The sequence below is a fragment of the Passer montanus genome, unplaced genomic scaffold (genome assembly GCF_014805655.1).
Source record: "Passer montanus isolate IOZ18808 unplaced genomic scaffold, ASM1480565v1 scaffold7, whole genome shotgun sequence".
In the NCBI taxonomy this organism is placed as follows: domain Eukaryota; kingdom Metazoa; phylum Chordata; class Aves; order Passeriformes; family Passeridae; genus Passer; species Passer montanus.
The window spans coordinates 12,001,308-12,029,307 of record NW_024372147.1 but is presented as its reverse complement, the minus strand read 5'-3'; the positions used below and the strand labels follow the sequence as shown (position 1 = coordinate 12,029,307).

Below are 28,000 nucleotides of genomic sequence, written 5' to 3'. Positions count from 1 at the left end.
CCGCCCCCGCTGCCGCCCCCGCTGCCGCCCCGGCGTGCTGGCTGCACGGCCGCGGCCGGGCGCTCTCGCGAGATCGGCGTTGGCGCCGTGACCTCCATGTGAGCGCGGCGGCGCTCCCCGGTAAACAGAGCCCGGGCCGGGCGATGGCTTCCGGCGCATCCCCGTAGCGCTGCCCGCCGCCGGCCCGCCGGGACCCGCCGCGATCCGCGCTGCCTCGGCGGGATCGGGGAGCGCCGTGGGATCTGCTCCGCTCCCCTTCCTTCTCCCGTACCCCGCCGAGCGGGACGGGCGGCCCGGATTGCGGGCGGGAGGGTCGCGCCCGCTCCGCCGGGTTTGAAATTCCTGCCCCGTCGGGCCAGACAAAGAGCGGGGTAGCGTCCGGACTCCTCCCCGGCACCTCCCACGCCGCGGGCGCTCACCCGCGGAGCGGACCGCGTTCCCACCCGCTGCCGTGTCTCGCATCCTTTGCCCGCGGGCGGGAGGGCGCGCACCATGTGGATCCAGGTCCGCACCATCGACGGCACGGAGACCCAGACCATCGACGACCTGAGCCGCCTCACCAAGATCGAGTGCCTGCGGGAGAAGATCGAGGAGACCTTCCGCGTGAGCCCCGACCGCCAGCGGCTCTTCTACCGCGGCAAGCAGGTGAGGCGGGATCTGCCCTGTGCAGGCGGGCCCCGGGGTCCCCCCTGATCCCGGGCCCGGCTCTTTGTGCGGCCCGGGGGTCCCCGTCTCCACCCATGGGCTGCTCTGTGAGCTCCCGCTTTTGTTTACTCCTGGGTCTGGGAGGAGGCGAGGGCAGCGGGGAGCCCACCCTGACAGAATGCTCTGGGCCCCCCGTTTTCCTCGATGAAGTAAAAGCCCCAGTAAAAGCCCTCACCGGGTGCTGGTGAAACCCCTTTGTGTGTTTGTTTTCCCACCTGAGCGGCGAGAGGCTCCTCCCTCGGCTCCCGCCTTCATCCTGCCCGAGTGACAGTAGCCGGAGGGATGCGGGGGGAAGGAGGGAGCTACCCCGCTCCCCCCGGCCCCGCCGCATCCAGGCCGGGAAGCGGGCCGACCGCGAGCGGTTTCCAGGGAAAAGGGCGCCCCGGGTCCGCACGTGGCGGGGCCGGGAGAGGCGGCGGCGCGGGGTTAAGTGGCGCGGGCAGGAGTTGTGATGCCACGGTGTCCTCGACTTGTGAGACCCGGAGTGTCCCGGGCGGGATAAGGGCAACTGCTCGTAGTCCAACGAGGCGCTTCATCCCCACCACGGGAAGCCGCTGTGGCAGGGGTGACTGGCTGGAAGTGTTCGTGAGGTGGAACCTCCCCTCGGGTGATGGTAAGGTTTTCCGAATAGGTCGCCTCGGGCTGTAACTTCGCTGATGGGTGTAACCTTTGAAGCCGCGTTGCGTAAAGTGCGAGGTGTGCGCAGTGCTCGGGTAGTGAAAGTGAAGCATAGCTGTTAGCTGACGCGGAAGGCACCGAATGTGTGGTGCATTTCAGGGAAAGTGACCCCGAAGATGCATCTTCTTGCAGAAGATGAGTGTTGAAGCGTTCACCTAAGCAGAGTAATGCACAGCAGTGAGACTTCTGCCTCAAAAGAGATAAAGTGTGTATCTTTACAAACGCGTAGAGAAATCTTACAAAATAGAAATTTAACTGTTAACCTGGGGGCGAGCATTAGTGGCTAGGTGCTAAGCCTAGATTTTGAACCAATAGCAAATGACTAGATTTTTGTGTTCTGCAGATTAGTGACAGTGAGCACTTGTGAGGACTGGTCTCTAAGGAACATTATGTACAAATATGTGTTTTTCTGAAGGGGCCAAATCAAGGAACATGAGTCTTGGAGTTGTGTAACCTGCTTAACTTTGTTCTGTGCTAGCACTCTTCTTTGGGTATAGATGTTTATGTGTGGCAAACCCGAGGTTTTTACCCCTAATTCTTAATCTGAGGAAAAGGGAAGATAAACCTGTAATGATTGTGCTTTCCAGTGTAATCTGACAGTGGCCAGACCAATTATTGTGAGCATTTTGGTTAACAGATGACTTGCTTGAGAAAATGGGATATATTAGTGAAATATTATAGCTGAAGTTGCCTACATGAGCAGCATGTGAGAGTTTGGTACCAGTATATGCAGTTTAGGACACAGTAGGGATCATGTTAGTGAAGAGTTAGGGAATTGGGTTTTTATAGTTTCACTCCCCATAAATGTTAATTTTCTTATAATTACCATGATTAATTCTGAAGTTTCCTTTTTGATTATGGGTTACTTTTCTGTTTCCATGGTGCTCATAGGAAAAAAGATCAGAAGGGTTGCTCTTGCACAAGTAAAACTGGATGTTGAGAACATGAAGCTAAATAACTTAATTCTCTTAGGGCGGTGATAAAATTAAATAATATTTATTTTAATATTAGGAATAAAAAAAGGTTGCTTTATTTAAATGTGAGATGAACAGAAAGGAGTATCCTGATGTGAAAACTTAAACACCCCCTGAAGATTGCTGTATGTGTTGTAAAAAATATTTTTATTAGGTGAAAAATAGGTGAAACCCTTTTCTTATTTTATGTGGTTAGTGCTCAGTATGGTTAAATCTGTACAGTCTGCTAGTAGAACCATGATCCTGCTACTGAATGCTGCTTACTGTAGTCTGTTTGGGAACTTCCAGAAATCCTTGGGTTTTGCAAGTGGTGGGAACCCTGGCTAAGTAATGTCCTCCTGAAAGTGGGAGGTATATGAGGTTATAAGGATGTGGAAACATAAGTGAGTCATTGTTTATGGGCTGAATTTCAACAGCACCATGTTCTTAGCTTGCAGTAGAGAACAATTTCAACTAAGATTTGAGCTGGAGCCATAATTTTGCAGTTTTTTAGGAGTCTTGGTGTCCAGTTAATGTAGTTAATGTGCTATACTGTAATTTGCTGTTGTCTGATCTTCAAAGACAAATGCAAGAACTTAAGTGGTCAGTACTTCTCATGTCTTTTAAGGGTTAAAATACCCTAGAACTACTGGAAGAAACCTAGTGTTGTCATTAATGTAGTACTTTGTATTACTGTTGAGTTGGGTTTTTTTTTTCCTTGTAAATGCCAGGAATAGCACTACTTTGTTGAATAGGTTTGCATCTTTTACTGCCAGAAGGACGTACCATTCACATGAGACACTGAAGATTGACCAAGATAATATTGCTCTGTAACCTGTACAGGACATCCTCTGGGCTCCACATTTCTGCCAAGCTGAATGGCTCTACTAGCCACAGAAATCAAGGCATATTCTAGATTGAGGTGGAACTTTCAGACAAAGTTTTTTTTATTCTTAACTCTGCAGTTAGCCAGAGAAGTCTACTGAACATAGAAACCTGCAGAGATGTTTCTTGCTTTCCCTCTTGAAGATCATTATCTGGAAGGATTTTCCTATAGGGCCACAAATATTTCCTTATGCTGGAATAAAACATATTTTAGCCTTATCCCACTACAGATTATTAATATCTAATATTTTTCTGCGTTATGTGCTAACATTCAGTCAACTTGTTCTTAGAGAAATTCACAAAAGCAAGACGACAGTTTGATTTCCAGCAGCATATTCTTTCTCCTAATTGGAAAGCATGTGAAAATGTTCGCGAGAATAGAAATGCTCAGTTTATTCATGAAACTGAAGGAGATATCTTTGCATTTTGAACTACCAGGGCAGATTTTCTGTAGTGCCAAGTTACCGTCATTGTGGGATTTCTAGTTTCTTTCAGTTACAGTACTGGAAAAGCAGAGCTGTAAAAGTACATGGAAGTTTAAATTTGAAAATGCACCAGAGAGCTTGAGGTTTTCTGTAATACTCTAACAGTATTAATACCTACTTATGTTTTGCATATAACTAAACATGCACACTCTTGTATTTCAGCAATATCTACTATTTGTGGAAGATAAGATCGAATGTTTTTTGTTGGCTTCTCTCATCATCCCATCCCACCCTGTTGGAATTTGAACTTGGTGAAAATTTGTAAATGACCATTGTTAAAAAACCCCATTATCTCAGTATCTTTTCCATAGTGCTTACCAAAGTAGGGGAAAAAAGACATTGGAGCCCAAAGGCTTCTTTGCCGATATATGTAGGAGTCAGTGGCTGAAACGACTTTTGAAGTCATTAATCTTGTTGGTGAGGAAACCACTCCTAAGCTGTGTCATGGCAGACTGAAGTCAGCAGGAGGAGGTGAGAATATTGAAGCTGTTTTATTTACTTGAGGTGAAAATTGCTGCAAATCAGGCCTACTGCACTGGAAGAAATTCAGCTCTGCTTTTGTGCACAAAGAAGTGTGGTAGTATTCATTGTGTTACTTAGCTGTGCAAGTTGAATATTTAAAGTCTAGTTTGTCAGACCCACACTGTATGGCCCAAGTATTTGGGTTTTGTTTCTGTAAAATTTAACTGAAACAACAGAGGGGTAAGTGGAGTGGAGGAGCTTTAGCTTTGCATGAGAAAAGTGGTAAAGTAGCTTCAGTAAAACATAGTTAAACAGTTAAAAGTCTGTCAATAGGGCATGCCTTTATTATACCAGACCTCTAGCTTCTGGGTAACCTGGGCTGGCACATGAATAGTGTGTGGAATCTCACGTGAGTTGAAGCCTCCAAACTTCAGGTTTGTATACTATATGTTTAAGTCCTTCTTAATACTTACAACTTGGGTGAATTTCCCGAAAGCTAGAAAAGCATACTTGTGAAGTCTTTCCCTCAGGAATGGGAGTGCTAAGCCTATTCATAGAACAATTGAGTTTCTTAGCACAGACTCTTCCCAGCTTTATTTTGCTTGGAAAATTGTAAATATTTGCAGCTGAAGCTGTCCAAACCCCATCTGCTTCAGGCAGAAATCTGGGGTGAGAAATCTTCAGCTGGAGCAGTTAAGTTTTTTGTTTTAGAGAAACAGTTTGAAAAAACCTTAGAAGGGAAGTAATTGCCATTCTTTGATGAAGCTGGTAACAAGTAGCTCTGTAGTGTGAGGAGAGTCAGCTGGAGACTTCAGGTCAGATATCAAACTGCATGCCAAAATTCCCAGCATAGGGAATTCATGGTGTATACTCAAAGCTTACCTTGATAGTAGGTTTAGTAGGCCTGTGAGTAAGTTTTTATTATATGATTGCTGAAATGTTTTCAATGCTGACAATTAGATGTTTACTGAAATAATATTTTTGTTAAATTGTTATTGTAAAGCTACTAATGCAATTTACCATTCTTTGATCTGATTGTCTTTGTTATTTAAAGCACTTAAACAAACTGAAGGCAAAGCAAATAAACATAGGTGAAAACTGAATACTTTATAGTGTTTTGTATGTATTATTTAAGTATTAGGAACCTGAAAGAGAATTATGTAACCTGTAAGAAATTGCAGCCAACTTTAGGGTTGTGTTTTATGGGATGTATATTTACTCCCAGAATCACAGAATGCACTGAATTGGAAGGGACCCACAGGTATCATGGAATACAACTCTTCATCCTACACAGGACATCCCCAAGAGTCATACTGCACACTTGAGTCACACATTCATGTAATTTAGTTAGGATAGCTTAGTACATGTACTTTTTAAAATTAGCCTGGAAGCTCTTAGAAAAGGAATATTTTTTTTATATTATTAAGAACTCCACAAACCCTTAGATACAGAGTGCAAGGCCTACACTGACACTAGATTATGACAATCACTGATGCTAGATTATGATAATTTTCCATAGTAACATGTAATCAAATGTTGATATCAATAATACAGATAGTTATGAGTAGATTCTATTCTTAAAAGTTATTAATTAACTCTCTGTTGTTAATGATTTAACTATAAAATTATGTAAAAATGTACTTGGTTATTGGGGTCTTTTTGGTGTGGTGTTTAGATTTTGTTGTTGATTATGGAAGCTTGAGATAATAACCAGTTCTTCATTACAGGTGTCCTCACAAGCTGCAGATAGCCATTTGCTCTCGCTGGCACCACTGTTGCTGAACTTCAGTTGCCTTTGCTATAGAAGCCCATACCATCATACAGGAGGTACTTGACCCTTCTCATCTAATCAGCGCAGGGATGGATGATTCTTTCCATGCTGCTGAAGATCTCTATGCAGCTATATATTTTGACATGCTTGGTTTTTTATTTTGTAATGACAGTATCAAATAACATCAAAGAGCATCCAGAAGACACCATGAACTTCTCTTTACTTAATTAGAAGGCTCCTTAGAATGGCAAAAGAAGAGAAACCTTGCTGCTCTAACTTCCAGCTAGAAGTTAATGAGCAACTGTTCCTTTAATGTGACTTAGAGTTTCATCCAAGAAGAAACTACCATATCTAAATTAACATTTTTTTTCTGTATCTCAATAACAAAGGAATAAATAATCTTCAGAACATGAACTGCATTATAAAAAAGTTTAACTTGGAAGAGGTGCAGACTTGAACCCTCTGAAGTCATTAGTTGAGACTGAACATAGCTCCCTTTACCGTGATTTTCCGATAAAGTCAAGAAGTCTTGCAGCTCTTGACTTTCAGCTATTTTTGTGTTGATACTCATCTTGTACACTGGAATCTATTCTGGATTGTATTTATTTCAGACCAAAAGGTAAAAATATATTAGTACCACCTATATAGGTGGTACCACCTACCAACTCTGCAAATATTTTTGTAGAAAAGGTGTAAAACCCTCTTGTTTATTGGTGAATGCAGGCTTTTGTTCTAAATTTTTTTTTTTCCTGAAGCTCATACAGAGCTTCAGGAAAATTGTCAGTGTCTTCTCAGTGAAAGTTAGTCTTGTTATTTGAGTATGAAGATGACTAATGTACATTTATCATTATGTTTATACCAAGATTGGTGTGTAATTGCAGACCGTATCAGCAACAAGATTCTGTAATTTGTTTCTGTGTTGTGTGGCTTTTTTTAGCATGCCAGACTTCCTCTTTGTGGGGAGAGTTGAACAAATGCAGCATATTTACACTGTGGTAGGATCAAACTCTTTGGTTGTAACTACAGTTGTAGAAAAGCCCTTTTTAGATTATGAAAGCTTCCATATTCTTCTTACCTAGGAATTATTTTTTGCTGTATGCTTTCTGTTGAGTCTGTGGGAATCTCTCTGAGGCTATGATACCTACTTCAGATAAGGTTAATTGATAGAAAGTAATTTGATACTATCCAGTGTTATGACTGTCTTTTTCCTTGTGTCCAGGGCAGGTCCTTAGCTGTTGCTTAACACACATAGGCAGTCAAAAAGGAGCATATTCTCTGATGTAAAGGCTAGTTTGTGTGACCTTGTTGGGGTTTTTGGTGGCATGACATATTCAAACGTTTTTGTAGGCTACTTTGAAATGTGAGCCTTGTGGCAAAAATTGACAGAACTGAGTTTAATTTGGACCATACTCTCCAGACACTACTAACTTCTTTGGTTACTGTGTTATGAAATGTTGTGGTCTGTCTGCATTCTCTTTTGGAGGAATATGGATCTAGAGCCTGTCAGAGAACTTGATTGTCCAGATAATTCACCTGCTTGTGTGTTTCTCTAAAAGAGAGCAAAGGCACAACAATGATTTCTTTTTAACTGATGAGTAAATTCTCCTCCTTGAAATTAGGGAATCATCTGTTATTTGCATTTATTTTTTAACAGCCAGCTATGAAACCCAAAACAGGGCAAAAAGCACTAGTAAGTCTAAACTGCAATTTCTTTTTTTATTTCTGAGGGTGACCCATGGTTTCTTTGATATATCTTTTCAAGTACAATAGAAGTTATTTCCTATTTAGAAAAGTAAATCTGTATTGAAGTTAGATTTTGTCTAAGATTAGTAGGTGTAGCTATTTGGTTTATATTAGGATATCTGCTAAAAATACGGAGGGGAGAGTTAGGAGAGGCTTGCAGGAGTACCAGAGTACAACCAACATGAACAGAGTGTCTTTGTCTTGCAGAGTATATATGTAAAAACGACAGTTAAATGTGGGGAAAGAATAGTGAAGCCCAAGCCCACACTTCAGAACTGGTCTGCTGTGGACATGAGAGAAGAAGCCTGTAAACCTAGTAGATGTGCAGTCTCTGCTTAAAGATGTTTGCCTTCTTGTCTTCTTAATATAATGGATTGTTTGAGGAGTTGCATTGTTCAGGGCTGGAAATACCTTGGGCATTCAACAGTTACTGATAAATGTCTAAAACACTTCACTGATGGCTTCAGAACTGCCCCATGTGACAGAAGAATGTGGGATGTTTTAGCAGAATGATCACCAGACAAAATATTTTTTGCTATATGAAACCTGTAACAAATATTGTTGATGTGGGATGTTTTAGCAGAATGATCACCAGACAAAATATTTTTTGGCAGAGCAGACTATATGAAACCTGTAACAAATATTGTTAAAACTACTGTTGCATGAGGAGGAAGTGGATTTCTTGGAGTTTTGTATGCTTGAAGTCAGCCTATATTGAATCTGTAAAGACATTAACTTTCTTAGATGGTTGGTTACTAGATTCCCGCTTTATTTTGCTTTTGTCTCTGTTGTAGCTGAGACAACTGTACTTCCATGTGAAAGTGTCACTACACAGTTACTGTAAAAAGCTGACCATGTGCCTACTACTCTGAATGTGGTTAATGCATGTATTTAAAGATATCAGAATCCTTAAGCATTCTTTTGAATAGCATCCAGGTGGAGGTACAGTTTTTTAAAGTGAAATTCAAAATACTGGTTAGGTTCTCTTTCAGCTTTGAAAATGTAAGCAAACGGAGCGCTCCCTGAGAATGGCTGAAGTCCATAAACTAAGGGTCCAGTGTTGGGTAGTAAAGGTTATTGAATTGTTTTTGTCCTGAGCCAATCCCATTGCCCAAAATTCACTACTACGTGCTGAAAAGCTGGTTTTGAGTTTTCTGTTACTAGGTGCTGGTTAGAGGTATGTTTGAATATTTCTGTGGAATTTAATTCCAATGGCCCGCTTCAGGCAGGAAAAGTTAGTTTTGTACATCAGTCTTAATGTGGAAAATACATGAAGTTCTGGAAGTCCACTGTGCTTGCTTCCAGTAAGTACCCATCTGGAAGTTACAGATTCTTATTTCTTCAGACTAATACCCTCTGCATAACTTCTGACAAATTCCTAACCAATTTTTTTTACTAAACTTGAGCTTGAAGATCTTTACTCTTACACATTTCCTGTTAAATTTGCCAGGTGCATATAATGCCTGTGCAGAATAAGATTGTCACTTAATTTTTCATTCTACTTTGTAGTAGAATGAAAAGAGCTCACCTGCATTCATTATAGTTTATTTCATCTGTATTGCTAGATACAGACACATTTCTTGGAAAAGAAAACCTTGGAAGATGCTTAAAGGTACACTTTCATAGGTATTTAAAGATCTTGATTGTCAAGTGCAATGGCTGGATTAAGGTCACACTGCTCCTGGATCACACATTAAGATATAAGAATTACTATGTGCTTTCTTGGGACGTCTCTGTACCTCCTGTAGAAGACATAATGAGCTGACCTTCTGCTGGGTGTTGTAGGTAGTGTGATAGTAATTGGTAAATTACTTGTCAGGCAATTTTTTTTTTTACCCAAGTAATGCAGTATCATATACCACATTCTGCATGATTATTCATGTTCATGTAAGTGCAGCTTCTACATGCTTTTAAAGTAATTTGTGGCTTGATGTTTCAGGACAGTTCTTCTAACAGTGATAGAAGGTAGGTATCAATTCCAGTATTGCATTTCTGTGGCTGCTCTTGTGTAGTAGTGTAAGCACAGTGCTGTGTTACCTTTAAGTATTTATAAAAACCTTCTCTAGGGCTGTTTTGAAATTGATAGTGTCTGTAACACATGATGATGAAAATACATTTTGAAGATGTTGTCTGTTTATCAACTTACATGTATTTACAATAGTGACAGAGTGTTAGATACAGTAAAGCTAGTTGTTCTTTAGTGTTGTTTTATTCAGAATGTGTTAATGAAACCTTAAAAGCTTTTGAAGCATGCCAGTCTTTAAGAGGAGTTGAAACTGAAAGTGAAATCTACTGCTAAGGAAAAAAAAATCCATTTTTTTCTTACAGCAGTAGGATCAGAAGAGCTAGTAAAATTTCATAAATGAAATTGCTTGTTCAGTTGTTTTTGCTCTAGGACATGTTCTAATCAACCATTAAGAAATCATAGCTGAGTTGAAGGAGATTGATTATCTGATACTTGTGTGATTACTTTTGTTTCTCATTCGCATATATGAACTTGTGATTGACAAGTGACCTTAAATGCTTATTAAGCATGTAATGTTTGTTTCTTTTCTTTTAATGTGCTGTCCATACAAACATATTTTTAGGGAATCTTTTCAGTGTCTTTATGCACCAGAATGGGATAAAATTGGCTATTGTAATCCAAGAAAAATCATCATAAAAACCATCTGCTCTCCTGTGTGAAATGGATTTCTTTAAATACTGTTTTCCCACTTTGTTACTCCAAGAATTTCATTTGTCAGTGAAGAAGTAATGGCTAGGCATAGGTATACTTGAAGATTCTCATATTAGTTCTTGCAAGTCAAAAAGCATGTGATTGATTCTGCTGGTTGAATTTCTGTGGTATTCTGCTTTGTTTCTAGAACCAGACACTGTTGTAGTGTATCTACTTGGTCTAAATTTATACAGTTGGTCATGCTCAGGAACATACTTCTTGCTCATACAGGAGCACTTTCCCTATCACGTTTGGAGACATGTGAAGTGTGTTTGTAGTAATCTTAAGCTCAAAGCACAGTAACAGACTTAAGTGTGGCCTCACTAATCATATAATAATCTGGTGTCATGAAATATTCCTACAGAGAGTATAAGTGATAAAAACTGAGGGGAAAAAACAAGCCATAAACTGTTTGGCAGATCATATAATCATAGCATGGTTTGGGTTCAAACAGGCTGTAAATATAATCTTGTTCCGAATGCACTGCCATGGGCAGAGACACATTTCACAGACCAGATTGCTTAGGGCCTCATCCAATCTCTCCCTGAACACTTTGAGGAATGGGGCATCCACAGGTTCTCTGGGCAACCTGTTTCAGTGTCTCACCACCCTCTGTAAAGAATTTCTTAATATCTAATCTGAAGAACCAGTTGTCTTTCAGGTTTGAAGCCATTGCCTCTTGTTTTGTTTACATGCCCTTATTAAAGATTCCCTTCCAACTTGGAGGCTCCCTTTGGGAAGTGGAAGTTTCCATTAGATGACCCTTAAGCCTTCTCCAGGCTGAAAAAGCTCAGTTTCCTTGTAGGAGAGATGCTCCATCTCCATCCCTCCAGTCATGCTTTTGGCCTCCTCTGGACTCACTCCAACAGTTCCATGACCTTCCTGTGCTGAGACCCCAGAGCTGCTGCAGCCCTGCAGGTGGGGTCTCAGCAGAGCAGAGCAGAGGGGCAGAATCCCCTCCCTGGCCCTGCTGCCCGCCCTGCTCTGGATGCAGCCCAGGACACGTGTGGCTCTCTGGGCTGGGAGTGCCCATGGCTGGGTCATGTCCACCCTGTCACCACCAGCACCTGAGCCCTTCTCAGCAGGGCTGCTCTGGTCTGTTCATCCCCAGCCTGTGTTGGTATCAGGGGATTGCTCTGACCCAGGTGTGGCACTTGATTTAGTAAACCTCATGAGATTCCCATGGACACGCTTCTCCATCCTGTCCAAGATGGGATGTCTGGACATCCCATCTTTCAGGTGTGTTAAGAGCACTGTTCAGTCTGGTGTCATCTGCAAACTTGATGAGAGTGCACACAATTTCATTGTCTGTGTCATTAATAAAGATTAATTAAATAAGATTTGGACTTTGAGCCATTGACCACTACCCTCTGGATGCCACCATTCAACCACTTTCTCAACCATTTAATAGTCTAATTTTTTATATATTTATTCTGTAAGTCAGATGACTTTGCTGTCATCAGTTTGTTTGGCTGTCTGTTCATCAAAGCTGACTAGACCAAATGACAGATTATTTAGGTTGGAAAGGACCTCTGGAGGTCATCTAGTCCAACCCATGCCCACCAAGGCAGGGCAACTTTCAACAGGTCATTAGGAACATGTCCAGGTGGGTTTTGAATGCCTACAAAGAGGAGACTTGTCTTACTGTTGTGCAGGAATAGGTAGTTTGGGCATGGTGGTATGTGTGTATGTATGTGTGCTTGTTGTTATGGAAGGCAGCTTGTTACTCAAGGCTTAGCCTTATGTCTTTGTTTCTCTGTGTTAAATATAACCATTCCTGGACAGGTGGAGGTTTTTGTTTGTTTATTGTTGTTCTTTGTTTGCTTTTTTTTTTTGTTTGGTTGTTTTTGGTGGTTTTTTTTGTTTGTTTGGTTGGTTTTTTTTTTGGTGGGGTTTTTTTTTTGGTTGTTGGTTTGTTTTTGTTTTGTTTTTAAGTTGGGGATTTTTTACCTTTCGTGCTAATAGGGAGGACTTACTTGTGGATTAATTATATCACTTAATCTGCAATCATAACTGAAGAATAGATTGTGAGGACTAGACACAAGACATTAACCTAGCTATTGTAGGTATTTCCGGGTTTTCAGATTTACATCTTTACTGAACTAACTTTTAACTTTAAGTTTTAAACTGCAGTACCTCAAAATGTTTTTCTGTCAGCCTGCACAGGATCTGTCCTGAGAGAGCAGGAACAAAGGCAGGAGAGCAAGCTCTCATCTCCATGCTGCTTATATACTTTTTGTTGAACAGGGACAAAATTACTATTTTTTCTCCATTGCATTAGCTTTCAGAAGATTTCCTTATACCACAGGACTCTAGGAACTACACTGTAATCTCTGCCACAGCCTGTGCAATCCAGTTGGAACAGAAAAATTGAGAAGTTATGTATCTCAAATAACATCCAATTTGTTCATTATTTCAGAATAGCCTCTTTTGCAGATGTACTGCTGAACTTTTTAACCATTTTGCAACCACTTGGGAGGGCCTTCATCTTAAATGCGGTTTGGAGTAGTGATCAGAAACAGTAGCAATGTGGATATCCCTTCCAGTGCATTTTTGCAGTGTCATTATTTGTCTTTGTTTTGGGTTTATTTGTACTTTGAATATAAGAATAATGCTTTAAACTTATTAACAGTGAAAATGCTTGTGGTGTGAAAAGCCCACAAATCCTGGATTGTAGTAGGACTGCAAGAACGCTTCTATGCCCTTTGTGAAAGAGCTGTCAAAAGTGTAGGAAGCTATGACAGGCGGGGATGGAAAAAGTTACTTAAGCACCTTACTTCTCAGTATGAAGAAGGTCCAGGCATATGAGGTGGTGTTGGTAGTCACCTGGACAATTACAGCTACTGGAGATTTCTGCTTTAGACTTGCATTTAAGTGACTTTAATAGTCACAGCATGAAAATCTTCAGTATGGTTTTGTGTGCTGTGTGTTGAATGGGTTTGAAAATGGGCAGCTGAGTAAGATTCTTTCCTGTACTTGTTGATCAGACAGCTGTGTCAGCTTCAACTCAAACTAAATACTCCTGTTTACAGGTCTTAGCTGTGAGTGCAGTAGTTATCATCAGTAAGGAAATTTAATTTTTTTTGCAAGATTTTAAGTTCATGGAAGAAGAACTGATTCATTGATTGACTGTCAGCTTCTGTTCATTAGAGTCCTCTGCCATTTAGAGTTGTTTTGAAAAAGCAGAGGGGATGGAGAAAGAAATATGAATTCCAGTTTTGTCTATCCTAAGATCGTTTGCATGTTAGAGAAACTATTAGTGAGAAACTGGAGAGGTGCTCCTTTTTTTTTCTTTCTGTTCCTTCTTCCCTCTCTTTTTCTTGTTGTGTGGATACTGTCCACAAGCTGATGAAAGCTGTTCTGTTTGAAACAACTTATGAAACATCAATTGGTGTTGAAAATAACACCAATTGTTCTTGAGAAAAGGGGTAGATAACTTTTTTTTTTTTTGCTAGAATAGTTTGGAAAGATGTCAGTTTTTCAGTCATGCATGTTTTTTCAGTCATGCATGTTTTTTTCCCACTGCAGTGTGAAGTAAAGTGTTGCTAATACTGATTTTGCTATCTCAAAGCAATGCATTATACTTTCAGGTGCATCAGATCTCTGCTTCAAAAATGCTCTAGGTCATTAAGGATATTTAATTGAGCAAAGCAGCAGTACTGCTTCTTCTATTTCCTAGTGCATAATTTGTCATTTTTTAGTGTTTCTTAGCTTAATTGTAAGTAGGTGACATTGGTCTGTAGAGAGGTCTGTTCCTAGTTTTAAGCCTTCCAGTGATTTTTAAGCAATGAAATTATGTTTGCAGTTAGCTTGAGGAGTTTGTGTTTTCATATACTCAAGACATAGGCTTTTATTTATCAGTAAGATATGCCTTCCCTCTTCTGGTCTGCATGATTATTGTCTATAAAAAGAAGATTTAAAACTACTAAGGTAGCTTAAGGTAGAATTTTACAAGTACACATTTCTTTTGACAGCTTGAAGATGGACACACTTTGTTTGACTACAATGTTGGACTAAATGACATAGTTCAGCTTTTGATACGTTCTGATTCTGAAGCTCCTACCACTGCATCTGTGACAGATCAGGATGGAGAAGTCAATCCCTGTGCTGTTTCCAACTGCAAGAATAAAGTAAAAAAAACAAACAGTGGATCACCCAGTCAGCCATCTACATCATCTCGCTCGTTTCTCATTGATCCTGGCATTGGATTGTACAAGGTATGTACAAACTTCACTCCTGTGGATTTAATTTTTTTTTTAGAAAAGTACTGTTTCATTGTTGCAAAGAGTGTGTCCTCACTGCTTTCTTTTATGCTTTAATTCCCCAATTTGGCTTAAATGAAATTCACATAATTTAAACTGACTCTTGGAGGGTCATGAGCCTGTCCCATGCACCAATCTCACTTTTCAGGAGAGTTCTTAAACTCTTACACACTGTGTTCTTCAAAATAGGTTCTTGACCAGCTTAAAGGAGTTGTGAAACAAATACTTTCTTGTGGACAAAATAAGTTAATAAAGAAAATGTGTTAAAATGTAGCTTTTACCCTTCTTTTTTCTTCAAGCTTTCCAAATAATTTTTTAAGTACTAATGTTTTGGTGCTGCATTAGAACTAGACAAATTGTGGAAATACACAATTTCTTTAAGCTATGTTTTATGTAGTGATACCTTTTTTAATGTAGGTTTTTTAGGAATTGCATACCTAGTATTCATTTAGTTTTGTACCGTGTTGAAATTTTCAGTATTGTCATGAAGGATTACATCAGAGTATGAAAAATTTAATTTAATTTAAACAGAAAAGAAGCAGTTTCCAGATTGCTAGCTTATTGAATATTTAGTAGAATGTGTGTTTATGGATATATCTGTTGTATCTATCTGTAGGGAATGATAGTATTTCACCTCCTCTTTGGGTGTTTCTCTTAGATAAGACATAACCATAACAGTGATTATTTTGCAGGAAAATGTCCACAATTACAGAAAAGGAAAGGAGGTTGAGGTTGCCATAAATGCAACTGGCTAACTTAAATGCAACTTAAGTGTTGCCTTAAGTCTTTGAAGAATTAAATCTGGCTGAGAAATCCATGATCTGGGTCACTTCCGGGCTGATCTTGCACCTGGCTGACGCAAGGTCTAAGGATGGAGCAATGTCTGGAGTGAAGCAGATGGCTCATGGCCCTGTGTTGTTTCAGTGGGGTACAAAGGAAGACCTGCACCAGCCATTGGCTTCACTTCTTCACCATGTATGACAAGCCTTGCTAAAAGTCTGTTTTCTTTATGAGATAAGGATGTGCACAAAGACTATCAGGCAGAGAGGTCAGGGAGCCTTTATTGCCACCTCAGCAGATGGACTAAAGTGTTTATTTTACCTTTTGTATCAACTCTAAATTCTGACCAAAAGTTATTAAGATCTTTATTAAGTCCAATTTGCACAGTAATTTTCACACACCTAGGAATGCAGATGAAAAAAGAACGTCTGTCCAAGACCACAGTCACCACAACCCCACCTGTAACATAAAATTGTTACTTTTGGGTAGAACCAAAATTATAATATAGAAAGAACCAAAATTATCATATAGAAAGAGTATTTTTGGGACAAAAGACAGAGGGGGGGAAAACACTTCTGCTTGCTTGGTGTAGGCTGAAAATGTCTCTCCTCCTTTCCTGAAGGGACACATTTAGGTGGGCTTTGTACCTCCCAGTTGCCTTGGAGCAGATCCAGGAATATTTATTCATACGCATATGAATGTTTATTAGTGTTTGGGAATATTTGTTATTATAGTTGAAAAAAAATATTTATACACACATACATATATATTTATACACACACATATGTATTTATACACACACACATATATATATATTTATACACACACATATATGTATTTGTACACACACACACATATATATATACACATATATACACACATATATAGATATATATAAAACATTTATTAGTATATATGAGTATTAACATATATGAATATAGGTATTTCTAGTGCTAACAGATCTCTGATTATTACCTTCTCTCATGACACACACTAACATTCTGTGGTTAGTGCATTGCTCACTGGTAATCCTGAACCCACTTCCTATTCCTTCAATGAACTGCACTATTGGTGAATCTGGATTGTGGATGTTACTGAACACAACCAGATGTAGTGCAGAATTAATCAGGAACCAAGCCCAGTGGCACCCAGCTCTCTGATCTGTGAAGTCCAGCTGGAACACTGGGGGTTCATTCTCTGCCCAATTTCTGTAGCCTTAAGGCTGCCAAATGTATACAAGGTAATTTCAGTTAGACTTCTGTTCATTCGCTGAGGAATCAGGAAGTCACAAAATCAATAGCCTAAATATGGAGACTCAAGCTTGTGTGCTTCCTTTTTCTTTTATATCCATTTATTACAATGGAAGGGGCTCCAGTTCTTCAGTTCTTAAACTTTACAATTAATGGAGTGTAAAAGGTAGTATAAGAAAGAATGAGGAGAATGATGGGGAGATGGGAGAACACAGCAGATAGACTGATCCAAGGAAAAGAGTACTAGAATGTTTATTTTTCAAGAATGTTACATTTCAAGGTGTTAAATGTGAAGTAGTCTCTTAGCTGCTTTGTTCAGGATTAAATCAGAAAATACAACAGAGAATGGTGATATCAGCAAGCATACTCAAGGAAACCTATTTTGTCAAGTCAGCTGAAATTTTTGTGATGTCTTATTCCAGAGAGCTAACACTTTCTCCTTCATTACTTGTGGAGTGATTAAGTCAACAATGTGTTTCCAATATATCTAGAGAAAATCAAGGATATAGTAATTTCACTGTTTGCTATTTATAGATAATGGTATAAATGGATAAAAGGATTTCTAATTACAGTATTTGAAGTCTTTGAAGAATGTGTTTTTACCCTGTATGGCAGTTCAAAGGTTGCAAACTTACTTTATACAAGTTAGTAAAAAAGGCCTAGAGCCTAATGAACTAAGGTAGTTTGGGGGCTAAATAGGTGGGTCTGTTTAGTGATTTTTTCATTTCATTGTCAAACAATAAAGAGTAGTCTACTTACTCAAATAAATGTTTTGTTATAACTTACTCTGTCTGAGCAAAGTCCTGTGTCTCCTTGGATCTTCAACCAGAGCTAAACTCAACAAGATACCTATTTACTTACTCCATGCTGTAGACAGTCCAAACCTCTGTGTCCTGCTCTCTCTTCCTGATTTCAGCGACCAGAAGGAAAGTTAGTTCGTATGGAACCTGCAATTCAAAAACCTATTATTTAAAAATAATAGTAGAGTTGGTATTGGAAACAAAAGTTAATAATAAATTATTGTTAGATGGTTAAAATAGTGATTTAAACAGAGTTTCTCTATGTGGTCATTGTATATTATATAAATCAGAATATTTTAACTTGTTATATAGCCCAGTTGTACCTGACATCTGATACAGTTCTGTGGGCTCTGAAGGACTAGTAGTGGATGGATTTATGTGCAACTCTTGTTACTAAGAATTGTTAGTGGTATCTGGTCTAAGAACTGGGATACCATCCCAAGATGGACTTGGCATGAGTGAACAACACTACCTTGGCTAAGCAATGGCCAAAAAAGAGGAATAACAGCATGTTGCAAGAGAACAGTTACAGTAACAGTGACTTGGGCATGTAGGAATGATGTTAGAAAAAAGAAAGCTCTTTCAGAAGCATGTATGTGTTTCATTTTCTAATATGGTCAATTTTTCTTTGAAAAAACACGGACTGCAGTGAAAACATTTTAGCCAAGAACATTAACTTGGAATAAAAAACCACACAAATGGAATCTGTAATTAAAATCAGTGTTTGTTTAATACTGTTCACAAATAGCTACTAATAAAACAGTTCTTAAACCAAACTCCACTCACACAAAATAATTGTATTATGCTCCTCATGAGTCTGTGGTAATAATTATTTGCTCTTACTCTTTGCAAGCGTGGGAAGTATGTTGTGTAATTATTCCCATCTAATTACATACGCATGTATTATGGAGGAATGATTAAGCGACTTTACATTGATGTATTGTTTTGTTATTATTTTTCCATTTTTTGTTGTTCTGGATCTGGATATGATGGATTTTAACTTGCCTAACATGGCGTCTTTGGCATTTGCATAACTGGTTGCATGAAGTAGCAGCAGATGGGGAATCCTTAATAGTGTGTATCTCATCCAGCTCTATTTTGGAGAAGAGGAAGTAGAGCACCACTGAGCTGCAACTAGTTCAAACATGTAAGATTACATAAGGATGCCTTCATGAAGGTTCTTTTGAGAAATGTCAGAATTCACTGTTTATATTTAAAATAGATAGATGTAAAATAAGGCTGTCCTCCTCTGATTTGTTTATCATGTGACTGAAATTGTCATCCTGGTACTAAGCTGTACTTTGAATACTGTAGATTCTAAGAAAGTAAAAATAAAAATACACATTGGTGTTTTACATATGTGGAAGAACAAAACATTAGGTTTAGGAAGTTATCTGAAGAACAGGAATGGCAAGAGTAAACCAGGAATTCCTTTACTGGGATAAACTTGTTAGCTCAACCTGTTGTCAGTTGTGCTTTCAGATACCGAAGGATTGCTTCACTCTAAATACTAAAACTTTTTGATTTTTGCTCCTATGGAAATACAATAAGATTGTACACATCTTAGAAATTAGCCTTTGGAGTGTGTGAGAGTAAGTACCTGTCTGGCACAATGCTGATACCCGACAAAGACTGTAGCTTAAACCATATGCGTATTTATGTATACGCATATCTGCATGTGTGTCTCATTGATAATTAAAGATTTTTAATCTGCAGTAATTCTGTTGTAATATTTTTTTAATAGTTGGTGTACTGTTGAAGTGGTTTTTAAATATTTTCTTTCAGTATTCTCAGTATTATTAAAGGAACATTTGTTTATTACCTGAGGATGAGAAAATACATCAAGATTTAGAATAGTAAAATGGTTTGGTTGCTTAATGCCAGTAGTAATACTGTGAGTACAGAAGGGAGAAATTCTGGAGATGAGTTCCATTTCTTACAGTCATAACATTCTGGCTGACTCTGGTGGCAACCTAGCTCCATTTTTTCCTATCTATCCTTGAGTCTTTAATGATTAAAAAAATCTTGCAGGACAGAAAGGCAGAAAGTTAAATTAACAGTTCCAGGTTGGAGGCTCAGGAAGGTCTGTAAACCTTTGGTTTTGAGCTAGTATTTTAATACTGTGTGTGCTTATCATAGCCATAAAGAACAATGGGTGAAACAAAAGGAAAGGACAATGGAAGAGATCAAGCAAATTTTTGGATTTGAAGGTAAAAAAAATAGCATTGGTTTTTAAAATTATATATAAATTATATTCATACCAGATTTTAATGAAGGAAGAATAATAAAATACTAGAAGTGCAAATAAAAGTATTTCTGACTGCATATTACTTGAACTAGTTATTATAGTTGATTGTTTTACTGTTAACAAAGTTAAGCAGTAGCACAGTAAGTTGTCTGATTTGGTTTTTTCTTAATTGGTATTTTATAATATAAGCATAAACTCATTATTGAATTTTCCTTTTAGATAAATGAATTGGTGGATGCCCGTGATATCAACATTGGAGCCTGGTTTGAAGCTCACATAGAAAATGTCACCCGAGCAACAAAGGGACATAAGAATGGTAAAGCTCAAGGGAAGAGTGGTAGCACTTACAAAAGGACTAATGGAAACTTAAATCAAGATCATTCTAGAGAAAATGCAAATAATTTGGACAGTACACCTTCCACATCTTATTCAGACTGTATGGACACTGATGAGGAAGCTATTTATCATATCAAGTACGATGAGTAAGTGCTCCTGATACTATTTTGAGGACATCACATATTTTTATTTGGTTTGTATAAACTGAGAATTTCTTGAAGAAGCTTGGAATCAAAGAAAGCAAGTTCAATGTTGTGACCAAGAAAAAAAATACTAAAAAACCACTTTTTAGTTGGATATAGCAAATCCATTGGCTGCAATGATGTCTTTCATGCCTCAATATTTCAATATTTGTGAAATAGTAATATCTTCTCTTTATAAGAATATTCTTTCTATATAAGAGTATACTTTCTACATAAGAAAAAGAAACCATATAACCAAATTTTTATAGTTGGTTTTTTGAAGTAAGGGTTTTTTAAAATTTTTTAAAAATTATTTCCTGTGTATATGGAATTCCTCTAAATAGAGCTGAAGGAGAGCTCCACTGAAGCAAATTTTTGTTACTTAATTTGGATTTATTTTATTCCAAATAGAGTAATTGTGCACAAAATTTTGGATCTGCACTTATAGTAGAGATTTGTTATTGAGAACTTTGTGGCTGAGGGCTTAAAACTGATCCTGAACTGGAGAAGAGGGCGTTAAGGGTAGAGTTTTTTCATGTTCGTTTGGGACTTTTTTGTCACTTCTCTAGTCATAACAAATTCTAGAGCCTGCAATATGTGAGTGGGAAACCTTGAATTTAAAAAGATTTTGTATTTATGAGCAGACTTTGCACGTCTTCATTTGCTTGGGAAATTGTTCTGAAATTTTTTTGGTAATAATGTGTTAAAGCAGTAAGTTACACTTCGAAGCAAATAATTTTTTTAATGAGTTGAGTATTTTAAATTTTTGACACCGAGACTAGTAAAAATACTGTAGTCTGTGAAATATAAGATTGAAGTAGAAGGATGCAAAGTATATTAAATATTAACTAAATATAGATTTCCACAACACTTTTTTACAGTAGCTATTTCTACTCTACATATTTTAGTACATAACTCTGCATCTGAGTTACAGAGAGCAGTTTTGTTCATTGTACTAGTAATAGGTGCAACTTAATGCTCTTTTTTGATGTTATGCTAAGTTTGGATTCCATATCTGTGACTCTAAGCATTTTACTTAAAATGTTAGAGAACTAAAAATTTGAAAATGACATAGTCAACTATTATCAAAACAAAAATATTTTTTATTGCAATTAATGTCTTTCATGGTGGGATTTCAAAGACCTATCTTTAATATTATCTGATTTTACAGTACTGTGGATATATCTAAGTTAGCAATTGGCATAGATTTCTGAGAAGGTGTTTGTAACTAGTGCTGTGAAATTATGTTGGTTTTTTTTTGGTTTTTTTTTTTTAATTTTTTTATTTATGAGTTGGAAGTACATAAGTAGAAAAAGTTTCACAACAGTTCTGATTTTATTTGGTCTAGTCTTACTAAACTAAAAGATTGACCTCTATTTATGTATACTTCCCTTTCAGCAAGTGAAGACAGTATTTTTACTCCTACAAGGTGCTTATGTATAGAAGCTCTATACACTTAGCCAACAAAATTTAGTAAGGCACAGAAGCATAATGTGGCAAGATGGTCACAGTTAAGCTGATCAGTCTTAGATAGTGGAAGTTAGAGCTTTTGGAAAGAAAAATTATTTGAAAGTGCAATTTGTAGATTTATGAGTGAAAGTTCTTCATGGATGTCCCCCAATTCTTTTGGGGTCTCACTTTTTTTCTTTTAGCATTACTCATCATGCACATTCCTATTGTAACTACATTTGTGTTTCTACCACTTTGTTTTAATACATTAGTGTTTACCTCTGATGCCTGTAGACACTTGTATTCTGCCACCTCTTTGCTTGATGTGCATAAGTAGGAAAGTCATAGTGTGCTTTGACACACAGTTGTTCTCTGCTACAGAAATATATTAATTTATTTCTTCACTCCTCTTCTTCAAGCTTCACATCTTCCTGTGAGTACTGTGCCCTGCACAGTTACTTGTGCACAGGTGTTTTGTTTTTCAGGTTTGGATTAAGCATTTTGCTGCCCAATATACTTGGCATTTTCTAGTCTGTCCTTGTGGTGTTGTTTTGGAGAAGCTTTTCTTCTTTTTATCTCTGATAGATGGTGGCTCTCATGGGTGACATAGTTTCAGCTCCATCTTTCCTACAACAGGTGTTCTTACATGACACAAAAACACTCTCCATTATCTGAAATAGAGTAAAAATTACTTACAAATGAAAGATATAAGCCTGGTGCCAGTAAAGCCATCAAAATTACTTTAATGCATTGGAAGATTTATATCTCAGAGGTGGGTACAAGTGCACAACTTCTCAAGTCATAACTGATGCTTTTCTCTCTGTTACATCCTTCCGATTTGGAAAAAAAAAAATCATCACAAAGGTTACAGTTGAGGGATGGTTGTAGTGCATTGAATTGGTCTAATCTACCCCCTAGATCAATGTATTCTCCTATAGCAGTTTTTCTTAAGGGGTGAAGCAGGACTTTTCCTTTAAAAGTGAGGAAAAGGCTTAAGCCTTTCAGTGAGAAAGCTGGCTTTAGCAGTGCATATCACAAGTCCTGTACAAAATCTAAATGCTTTATTATGCAGTTTAGGTTTCATAAAAGTGTTCCTTCTCAGACGGGTTCTGTGTTCATTTGTTCCTCTTGCCTTTTCTTGTTTAAGTAGTGTAGTTACAGTGAATGTGAAAGGAAAAAATATGAGAGACCTCTTTTTGCAAAGAGTATAGTTAAGGGAAATTACCCTTTGTGGGCAAGAATTAATTATAGTAATCTCGAAGGGGTAACTACCTTTTGACTAAACAGAGCTCTCCTACCAGCTGTGACTGCTGCAGATAGGAGGTACTATATATTCTGTGATTTTGTAGATAACAGGTGAGTTGTTTCTGTAGTGGTTTTCTCCCACCTCTTCCTCCACCATGCCCCACCCCAGATATATATCTAGTATTTAACTAAATTGCTACAATAGTTATATGGCCCACATATTTTTGCAGAGAGAAAACCTAGGGCCATTGGGAGGAAAAGAACTCAGCTTCAGATTGCACTTAGCAAGACTTGTGACTCCAATTCAAAGATTTATACTTGTTTGAGAGCCCTAATTTCACCAGAAAGCAAGAGACCAAAATTCCAGTTTTACCAATGCTAACCTTCAGGCAGTATCAAATTTCTTGGCATCCCTTTGTGGCTATGTAACTTCTGCATGACAGTCCATCTTCTGCTTTCAATTTCTAAATGCAGGTTTTTCCCTGATGTCAGCAATTTGAAGGTGTGTTCCTGTTTTTTTCAGTGTATCTTCCTCCCCTTCCATTTCACGTTTGCATTTGTGGGTATCACAAGGAGCCATTAAACACTTTGAAGTTAAGGATGTGCTATCAGGTTTCATACAAAACATACATACATTTCTTTCTTCTGCTCCCAGCAACTGACTTTAAATACAGAAGAAATTAACCTGTCTTGAACATAAGAAAGCTGAATCCTGATTTAAAAGGACTTTTAAGGAAACCAGCACATGCTGGTCCTAAAGTTAGCTGAGATAATTGTAGGTGATCTCCACCACAGCTTGCTTAAAAATCACTTCTAAATCAGAAACGGGATGTTTTAGTAGCAGAGTGGTGCTATAAGGACGTGCCTACAATGCTGTGTTATATCAGCATTTGCCCTTTCCTCTTACCTTATTGTATTTCATATTTGTTACTGGTCTAGCACTGGTTATAGTGTACTTAGTTTCAGGGAGACAGTTCTCATTCTGCAGCCGATCAAGATCGGCTTCTTGATCATTAGCTCCCCAAAGCAGCAGGAAGACTTAGGATTTACCCAAAGTATTTGGATTACAATCAAGTAATGTCTTTTCCTTACTTTCAGTCATTTGTAATAAAGTCTTTCCATTTAAGAAGGCCCTCAGTAGAAGCCACAGAGAGGCTGGATGTTTGTGCAGCATGAGAAATTTCAGTAAGACAACTTATATGGAAGTACAGATTTAAGTATGACTCAAGTCTAGGTAACGTTTTACATGGCCATTGTTCTGGCTGTTGATATTCCCCTCAGGTTTTATAACAATCAGAATTTTATTTTAAACCGTGAGGTAATATCTTCTGTCATATGCCACATAAAGTATGCTGTAGTTATTTCTTCTAGGGAAATAATTGCTTCTCTTTACTTCATGTTTAATGTGAGCTGTGGAGTAATGGCCTCGGATTTTAATACAGATATGCACACATTGGGAAAATTAGGATTTCACTGTGTTGCCACAGAGGTCAAAAAAGTGTAGTCATCCTGTGTGGCTGTTAAAGCAATAGGCAAGACACAGTCTTAGAGCTGGAGAGCACAGACTCTACTGAGGTAATGAGGAGAAAAGTTCTAAATACTGCCTGGTCAAAAAAACCCACCTCATACTTGCAAATGTAATCCACAGCTGAAGAGATTGTCAAGAGAATAATAGTATTAAACTTGCTATTACATTGGTTTGAAGGGGAACATCCATTTTCTGAATGTTTTTAATAAGAAATTTTCACAGCTAGTAGGCTGGAATTTAATCTGAGAATTCATATAGATCACACTACTAATAAATTGATTTTTGGAGACCAAAAGACATTTTGGGCCATTCTTAGATGAAGTAGCCCCTACTTCTTTCTTATACTTTGTTTTCCAGCTTTGTACATCTGATAGTGAAGTTGCATTGAATTTTGTGGTTATGTGACTGTACAATGAAGTGCTCATTTCCTAATATATCTAGTGTTTACTAGGTGAATGTTACTGGGTTTTTCATTCATCAATCAAATAAATTATTCCTATATCCAGTGGGGCCTCATGTAGGAAATATTCCCTGCTTATTTGAGAGGTAGCTGCTTTGTGCAGCATTAGCGATAGTGCATGATGCAAACTGTTCTGTTTTTTCTTCTGTGAAGAAATGTCAAAATACATTCCTTTGCATGCTATGTGTTTCTCAACTAACCCTTGTAAATGTTTAGCTATCTGACTGTTATATACATCAAACACAGGAAAGAGTGCAAATAAGGAGGATGCATGCTATCAGATTCCTGACTCTAGTTTAAGACATTGAAGTGAGGAAGGGGATTCATTTTGAAGAACATGAAGTTAATGGGTAGAATGCAGCCAGTTATTGGCTAGTTAATGGCTAGTTATGGGAGATATAGACTGTAGTTTTTTAATAGCGTTTATATCCTTTTGTTTATGTTGGAGAGTTTAGAATTTGAGAAGAGGAAGAGGAATGAAAGCTGTATTGTCTGCTAAGTAGAATGTTAAGACAATCTGTTCCTAAGGGTACCACATGTTTTTTTTCTGACCTTATGTCAGTCACAAACATTTTTTGCAATTAGTCTGAGTGATACTTGGCTCACTCTCCTAGAAATGTAATTTTGTTTTCCAGTTCCTAGTATCAGTGATTAGTTTGTTTACTCATTCAAAATTTTTACCTCATACAGATTATTAGACAATGCTGAAGTAATCAAAGAGCTGGTATATCAGATGTCTTTTTTCCATATATCCTCACTAGAAAGCATGCCACCAGAATCATTCATATTTGAAAATGTTTTATGGGAGTAGCTACACACTGCTGCTCTTAATTTCAAGACGTTAGTTCCTTGTAAGTTTATTTGTCCCGTTTGTAATGGGTTTCTGACTGTGTATTCTGTGTTTTGTAATGTCAGAGTATTTGTATGTGTTGTAGTCAGGGTTTTGACAACAGGCATTAACTGTAAGACTTTGATTTCTAACATTGTAGGCACCTTGTGCAAACTGAATAGGAAAAAGTTTGAGAAGACAATAATAACAGTTAGGGTTTTTTGTTTAAAACTGATTCTTGGCTAAAAATGTGGTGTGATCAGTGAGAATAAGATTAAATTTTACTATTTATTCATTTATCTTAAATTAGCTATAAGTGTTCTCCTTGCATTTCTGAAGAAAGTTTTTTCAAAAAATGCATGACTTGTCTGCTATCCAGGGAAGTAAACCTGTTTTTCATGATATTTGCATTACTTAGACTTGTAATACAAAATTATTCTATTAAAAATTGAACGTTCTGTGTATTTCTTACACTTCTGAACTTCTGTTTTGACATTCTTATTTCCAGTTTGTCTCCCTTCAGAGTATCCATGTTGTCCACACAGTGCAGCCGTGTACGACTAGAAGTTACTTTTTCTAGAAACTCAGCATTAAAGTAATTAGGAAACTAAGATGGTTCTCTTCGGGCTATTAATATGGTTTCTCAGTGCTTAAGCTGCTTAATTCTGTAATTATTAGTTGTTAGGTAAAGTTCTCAAAATCTTGTTTATGTTCCATGTGACTGATTTTTATCTTTATAGATATTCACTATCCCTTCCAGTCTTTTGAAATATATTACTTGTTTTTCTTGTAATAACAAATTATCAGACCTACTGGTTTTTTAGTAGTGTACAGCTTGACTACCCCAGTGATTTTTTTTTTTACGCATTCGTAATTGTGGCTTACAGTGTAGTGCTTTTTGAAACACTGTGTTGGCTTTCTCAAACAGTACAGCAAAATTGGGCTGATTATTTCTTCAGGTTATAAGGGAGTGGGGTGGTAGCAATCTAGTTTTTATCTAGTTCTACCTTCTTAGTCAGATTTACCTCTTCCAAGAGTTCAATCCTTTTGGTTTCTTTTTTAATTTTTGTCCTTCTATTCCTTCATTCTGGGGTTAGAATGACTGATTTCTGAATTTTATGAGTGACAAAATAAATTCTACTTTCATTTTATTAGTATTGGAAAATAATTTTTAAAATTATGCATCTGCACTAACATTTGGGGAAGTCTTTGCTTTTTTTCTCAGAATTTTGTTTTTCCAGTTCTAGTTGTTCTAGTAACAGCTGGGAAAAGTGTTAAGAGGGTATGTTGCAAGGTCTCAGTAAACTGAGCAGGCTTGGGTTTATTCTGACATGGAACTACTATGTGTCCTAGCATTTGAGCATTTTAAGAATCTCAGCCATCTGGCCATAGCTAAGAAATACTGGAATTTTACTTCATGAATAATTCTTTGCTTTGGAGACCATCTACAAAGATAGGAAATCTCAAGAAGTCCTTGCTATGCTTGTGGTAGAAATGCTACAGGGAAGAATTAAATTAGAGGTAAATAGAGACATCCTATGGGCAATATTCATTAAATTCTTATGATTGTGCTTGCTGGTATAGCTCCTTTTTTCAGTGTTAGTTGTCAAATGTCCTAAAAACATGGAAAACCAAGAAACTGTCCACAGCTGTTTTAAATTTAAAGGTTTAATTGTGCCATATAATCTTAATTTCAACTGCACGAATTTGTGCTAGTCTCTGAAACATTGCTGTGAAAATGTTTGTTTTCTCTTGAGTGTAATCTTAGGTTTTTTAAAGTAACTCAATAAATGAGAAAACATTTTCAGCATGTGCTCATGTCTCACAGTAGTCCTTTATTAAAGCTTCCCAGAATGGGCAAGAATTAATTTTCATGTAATTCTTGAGGTTAAAGTACCATATTTATGTTCTTTATATTTTGGTTTATCTACATTTGTATCTTGTGATCTATGCTTAAATATTATTGCATATTTAAGAAATTAGATTTTAAATTAATATGTGATTTTTACAAATGGCATGTTAAACTTTAGGAAAATGAATGTGAGGTAGTAGAATGTGAGCATTATTTCTTTTTCATATTTAAATAAATTGTAGCATTAGACACATTTGAGGGCACAAGTTTACTGTGAAAGTACTCTTTACTTATTAGTATAATAATGAATAGTAGTACGGAGCTTAACATACAGAGTTTAACTGTGCAATTTTTAGCCTAACTCAAAAAACTTGTGGCAAG

General features: G+C 37.7%; 1 protein-coding gene across 3 annotated transcripts in view; it reads left to right on the top strand.

The window, feature by feature from the left end:
* Positions 1–88: 88 nt before the first annotated feature.
* The window catches only part of UHRF2 (ubiquitin like with PHD and ring finger domains 2), an 81,852-nt gene continuing 53,940 nt past the window's right edge, over positions 89–28,000 (top strand). For 2 of the 3 annotated variants that reach the window (XM_039729622.1, XM_039729621.1), the window contains exons 1-3: positions 89–645; positions 14,373–14,615; positions 19,958–20,220. In XM_039729622.1, coding sequence (XP_039585556.1) covers positions 493–645; positions 14,373–14,615; positions 19,958–20,220 — 659 coding nt within the window. In that variant the 5' untranslated portion in view covers positions 89–492. Of the gene's footprint in view, positions 646–983; positions 1,319–14,372; positions 14,616–19,957; positions 20,221–28,000 lie in introns of those variants that run through there. The other variant, XM_039729623.1, reaches the window with a different exon arrangement.